Source organism: Capricornis sumatraensis, chromosome 2 (genome assembly GCF_032405125.1).
Source record: "Capricornis sumatraensis isolate serow.1 chromosome 2, serow.2, whole genome shotgun sequence".
NCBI classification, from domain to species: domain Eukaryota; kingdom Metazoa; phylum Chordata; class Mammalia; order Artiodactyla; family Bovidae; genus Capricornis; species Capricornis sumatraensis.
The window spans coordinates 20652452-20658451 of record NC_091070.1 but is presented as its reverse complement, the minus strand read 5'-3'; the positions used below and the strand labels follow the sequence as shown (position 1 = coordinate 20658451).

Below are 6000 nucleotides of genomic sequence, written 5' to 3'. Positions count from 1 at the left end.
CACAATGACAATACATCCCTACACACGCACACACACTCATAATACATCTCTACACACAATCATGATACATCCCTACACACATACACACACACACACGACAATACATATCCACACACACAGACAATACATCCCTACACACACACACTCACAATATATCTCCCCCACACACAGTACATCCCTACACACACACACTGACAATACATATCTACACACACATACACACACTCATAATACATCTCTACACACACTCATGATACATCCCTATACACACACACACACACACTGACAATACATCCCTACACACACACACAATACATCCCTACCCACGCACACACACACACAACAATACATCCCTACACACACACACAATACATCCCTACACACGCACACACACTCATGATACATACCTACACACACTCTCACAATATATCCCCCCACACACTCCCAGTACATCCCTACACACACACACACACACACACTCACAATACACCCCTACACACGCACACACACACTGACAATACATCCCTACACACTGACACACAAAATATATCCCCCACACACACTCACTGTACATTCCTACACACGCATGCACACACACTCACAATACATCCCTACACACACACACATTCACTCACAATACATCCCTACACACACACATATTCACTCACAATACATCCCTACACACACACACACACACACACACACACAGACACACACACCCTCCCCTATGCGTCTCTTTCAGACTAGGCGCGCCTCCGAGGGCTGGATTGAATGGGAAAGAAAGGGCTCGTCTTTGTCATTAATCCTCCCCTCCTTCAGGCGAGCCAAGCTTCTTCCGGGTCAGCGACAATCCCCGCCAAGCCCCTCGGGCCCCTGACCCCCAGCACCGCTAGCCCCGGAGCGCGCCGGGGCCAGGTCGCCGCCGACCGCAGGTTGCGGGAGGGGAGGAGGGCGAGGCGGAGGGCGGGCGGCGCGGGAGTGGGGGAGGGAGGGCGGAGGGAAGGAGGGGAAGGCAATCCGAGGAGGAGGAGGAGGAGGAGGAGAGAGCAGCCTCCCGCAGCTGGCGAGGAGAATGGGAGTGCGGGACGACGGACCGCCGCGGGGTGTCACGGCCGCGGCCGAGCTCTCCAGGCGCGGGGCCGGCGCCCGCCGCGTTTAAAGCCGGGAGGGCGCGGCGGCGCCGGGCGGCGGCCGAATGGAGAGGAAGGGCTCGGCGGCCGGAGCCAAGGGGAACCCGAGTCCGCCCGCGGCCGGCGAGGCGCAGCGGCCCCAGCCGCCGCTGTGCGTCCCGGGCGGCGGCGGCGGCGGAGGGACCCCGGCGCGGGGCCAGGCTGGGGCGGCGGCCGAGCCAGCCGAGTTCATCCGGCGCGCGCACGAGTTCAAGAGCCAAGGGGCGCAGTGCTACAAGGATAAGAAATTCCGCGAAGCCATCGGCAAATACCACCGAGCGTTGCTGGAGCTGAAGGGGCTGCTGCCGGCCGCCGGGGAACGGGAACGGGACTCGCGCGGGGCCTCCCCGGCCGGGGCTCCCAACCCCGGCCGCCTCTCGGAGGAGCAGAGCAAGACGGTGGAAGCCATCGAGATCGACTGCTACAACAGCCTGGCAGGTGAGCTGCACCGCGCCGCGCCGCGCTCCCGGCCCCTCTTTCCTCTGCCCTCCCCGGCTCCAGCCCGGAGCTGGTCCCTATTCTCCGGCCCGGGTCCTCCGGTCACCGCGCCGCGCCCCGCACTCCCTCGCAGGGACCGTGCCGCTCCGGGAAGGAGAACCCAGGAGGGCGGGCGCTTTGGAAAAAGTGTGACTTTTAGGATTAAACCTTTTGAAACTCGTGGTCATCCCGCATTCCTCCCCCGCATCCTCGTAAATCTCGCCTATAAATAGCTGGACGGACAGATGGGGACCCAGCCGGCCTGGCGGCGACTGCTGCTACTACTGCTCACCAGTGGACCCGGGTCCAAATGCGGGAAGTGGCACCCGGGGTGGGCCGCCCGCACCCACTGCATGCCCAGTGGCTGCTGGCCTCGGGGATCTTTGGCACCAGAGCTGGCCCTCACCTTCCCCCCGGCTGACCGCATCTCTGAGTCAAGTCCTTGCCCGAGTCCCTTTGGCCCCAGTGGCAAAGGGCAGTTTGCTACCATGCTTTCAGCATCTCAAGCAAAATGGATTCCAAAATGCACTTTCTTCTCTCCGAGCTCTGCTGGGGCCTCGGTTGCCAGGTGAAGAGAGCAATCTCAAAGGGAAACTAGTTCAAGGTTGGGCTTGAGCTGTGCTACATTCTCGCCCTCCCGCCCCCCACTCCGTGTAGCACTGGTTCTCACACCAGCTGGCTGCTAGGCTTTGAGGAAAAGAGAGTCCTTTTATTGGGATAAGAAATTCCCAAGTACACTTTGGAGATTAAGGTCAAAGTCGGGCATTAAAAAAAATTAACTTCGGCACAGGAAATTTTAAAGTCTCTAAAAACGGAGGAGTCTGGGTCATTCCAGGGCCTTCCTGAGAGAAGGTGGAAGAGGTTGGCAGAGGCCTTATATTCGAAAAGCACTCTTTGGTCTTCTCCCACCCCATCTGGTGGGATTTGGGAATGACCCACCTCCTCTGATCAAATTAAAGGCCATCACTCCTGGTCCCTAACCCTTGAAGTTGCCCAAACTCTTTAGCTCTGGACAGTTGGAGCAGAGTTAGGTGAGGAGAATGGGTGTGGCTGTGGATGGTGGATTTGTCTGGAGGCCAGACAGTTGGGGGATGAAAAATATATGTGGATAATTGTGCTCTATTTCTAAGTGTCAGTCAGCTCTGTTCCCTTGGATGTCTCTAGTGCCTGCCTACCTCTGCTTCCATAAAGCCATATCCAGTGTCATCTTTAATCAGGCAGAGCCAGGCACTTTGTAATTTGTTAAGCAGTTTACAAACGTAACGGATTAATAATAATAGTAGTGGTAGCAACGGTGGGGATGGTGCTGCCGATAGCAGTCCTACTGGTAACTGCAGCAGGTAAAGTAGTAGTAATATGGCATAGATGTATTTCAGTCAATCACAAGGCACATTGTTATTCCCTTCCTTTTCCCGCAAGTCTCTGGCATATTCACTACTGCCTGATGAATGTAAAGGGCAGAGTGGCCATGGGTGGAGAAATCACTAATGCAGTGATTTCAGAGTGGCAGTAGAGTCTTCTATTTAGTATTTTCCATGGGCATTCTAGGGTTGCCCCTCACCCCATGCTATTGGCTGCCAGCCTATGGCTAGCACAGCCTACCTTCTACCCGCGAAGTGGTTACATTTCCGTGGTGAAACTGAAGCTGTGTCTTCCTTGGTCGGGCCAGCCCAGTGGGTGGGGCTAAGATCTGGACAGTTCCTCCACTTCCACGCCCACCCCCACCCCGCCCAACACACACTCTGGAAAACTTTAGTGGTGAGAGAATGGAAAGTAGCAACGGCACATTTCCCCCTCTGCTGCTTGTTCCAGTGCTCACCACTTATTAATATTAATAATTCATGGGTTGCAAAAGTAATGCATGCCTATCAACTGTATTTTCTTTTAGAAAATGCAAAATTACCTATGGTCACAGCAACCTGAAGAAATTCATTGTGATATATTTCCTTCCTCTATCTTTTTCTTTACTTAAATGTAAACTGTTTACAAAGTGAGGGACCTCCTGCATCCTGTTTTTATGCCCAGTCGCCATTGAATCTATCAGAGCATTTTTTACGTGTCACTAAAATCTTTTTGTGAAGATTATTTTCAAAGGCAACCTAAAATTTTTAAATACGTATTTACAATGATCATTTGATGGAAAGAGGAAGAAATATGGTTCCTATTATTGTTGTTAAGACCAGAGCAATGCAGTGTGGCCTGTAAGATAATCTTTCCCCCTGTGCCTGATTGAAGGGAAGAGATAGCAACTGCAAGTTTGTTCTGGCAAAAAGGCAACTGGCCCTTCCATCTGGGCTGCAGTGCTTTTTGAGCAACCCAGTGGGCTCCAGGTAGGAACAGTCTGAAGATGTGGGTCCTCTCAAGAATCTGTCCTTCTACACAGCTGTGCATAGAGGAAGAGCTTTGGGGTTTAGAAGCAACATGGACTAGCTCAGAAATACCTGGAGGATTAGGCCCTGTTGCTAAGGGCATCTCAGCACCAAACAGAAACTGTTGTGAGGCTTCTGGAGGAAATCTAGGTTCCGGTGGTCCTTGCACTCTGCATGGAAGGCCCCCCAAGAGAACAGCAAGTGGGCAGTTAGAATCTGCTAAGAGATATTCACCTAAAAATCCATTTAGATGACTTGAAGTGACCATTTGAAGGGTATGCAGGCAATCTGCAAGGTGCCTATGGTTGTGGTCTGTTCTGGCTTAGAGTTTCTTTCTGATTAGTAGGGATCTGGCCAGTGGTGCAAGACTTCTCAATTTGATTGTGCATGTCTTATTTGCTAAGAAATTCAAGGGGAAAGATAGGCAGCATCTTCTTCCTTCAGAATTTCTAATAATTTTGATACAATGATTAGAAAAGATATTCTGACCTGCCAGGGGAGATAATAGACATGTAATTCTTACCAAGGCTATAAAAGAGGCATATACTGGCCAACTGATCGACTCCCATTGACCTTGAACAAGACACAGGGCTCCCCTGGGGCCTTGGAATGGTCTGTGCAAAACCTCTTGAAGGACAGAGCCTTTTGCTTTACATCTGTTCCTGTGGGATTGTGAGGGCCCCAGCTGGGATGTGATCAAAAGGTTGTAATGCATGACTTTGTGGGTATTTTCAAATGATGTTCAAGACTCAGATGCCCACAGTGGAGATGAGTGCTGACAGGCTATGGCATTGAATCTGAAGGCTAGATGAGAGTCAGCTTAGGCCCCTATTCCTGTCACACCCTGTGACTTTGTATAAGTCCCTACCACATTATTTTATGTCCATCTTCCTATCCATTTAGAGCTATGCTTGGGAGGGGTTTTATTTGTTTTACCAAAAGGGCCAGTAATTTCTATTGAATTAAAAGTCCCAGGAGAGGGGAATGACACGGCCTAAATAAGTCACACCTGAAAAAGGCCTAGATGAAAGTCAGTTTTATCACTATTTGTTTTATCTTCAAGCCACAGAACCGGAGCCAGCTACATCAATTGTGGGGCCCAATGGAAAATGAAAATGTGGGCTCCTTCTTCAAAAAGCAGGAGAAAATTGTCCTTAAAGGTCTTAAAAGATAAAGCTTTTCCCCTTTCATGATCTCTCTCTCTCGACATGGTGTTTTTATCTGCTATTTAATGTCATTATGAGAAAATTATAATTTTAAAGGATTGGCGTGAATTAACCATTCATCTTTATAGTGTGCAGTGCCAGTTTTAAGTGGAAATACAAGAGCACTTAACTGGTATGTGAAATCACGTAAGTTCCACAATTCACATTTTGCAGTTGGTACATGCATATGTAGTTTATTCCTATTGGAACTGTGGAAATGCTGACAAAATGAACTCAACTGCTTTTATTTCACTTTTTATATGCATACTTTTTTTGTGCGCTCTTTACCAATCTTGCCTTTCTGATGAGTAAGGAAAGGAAAGGGAGCTATTCCTTACTCCCACCCTTCCTTCTCTGTCATCATTTTCAGCCTAAGTGGTTGGCTAGCACAGGGAAGTAACTTAAGCAAGAAAGGATATGCTGGGGTTTTAGGTTATTTGTGTTTCTTAGAACATTGTTGCTTCCTTTCTGCATTTGAAGCAATTTCTGGGTTGAATGGAAAGCCTGGCCTCTTTGGGCTGTCCATGTATGTGCTGACTTAGTTATAGACCGAGCACCCTTACCGTATGCTCGCTGAACTCCCCTTCATTGTGGAACCACTGTATGCTTCTGGGGCATGTGAATGCTAGGGACCACATGGGGTTGCAGAGAGTGTTTGTGCCTGTCTTCTGACCATGTTTGTGCTCCATTATCCCATTGGGCTTCACTTACAAAAGAAAGAAAGAAAGTGAAGGTGCTCAGTCGTGTCCGACTCTTTGGCACTCCATGGACTGTAGCCCA

At 50.2% G+C, this 6000-nt stretch overlaps 1 protein-coding gene across 1 annotated transcript in view; it reads left to right on the top strand.

The window, feature by feature from the left end:
* Nucleotides 1–1195: 1195 nt before the first annotated feature.
* The window catches only part of TTC9 (tetratricopeptide repeat domain 9), a 32165-nt gene continuing 27360 nt past the window's right edge, over nt 1196–6000 (top strand). Inside the window, exon 1 of the mRNA XM_068965752.1 lies at nt 1196–1607. Within this exon, the coding sequence (XP_068821853.1) occupies nt 1196–1607 (412 nt within the window). The remainder of the gene's footprint in view (nt 1608–6000) is intronic.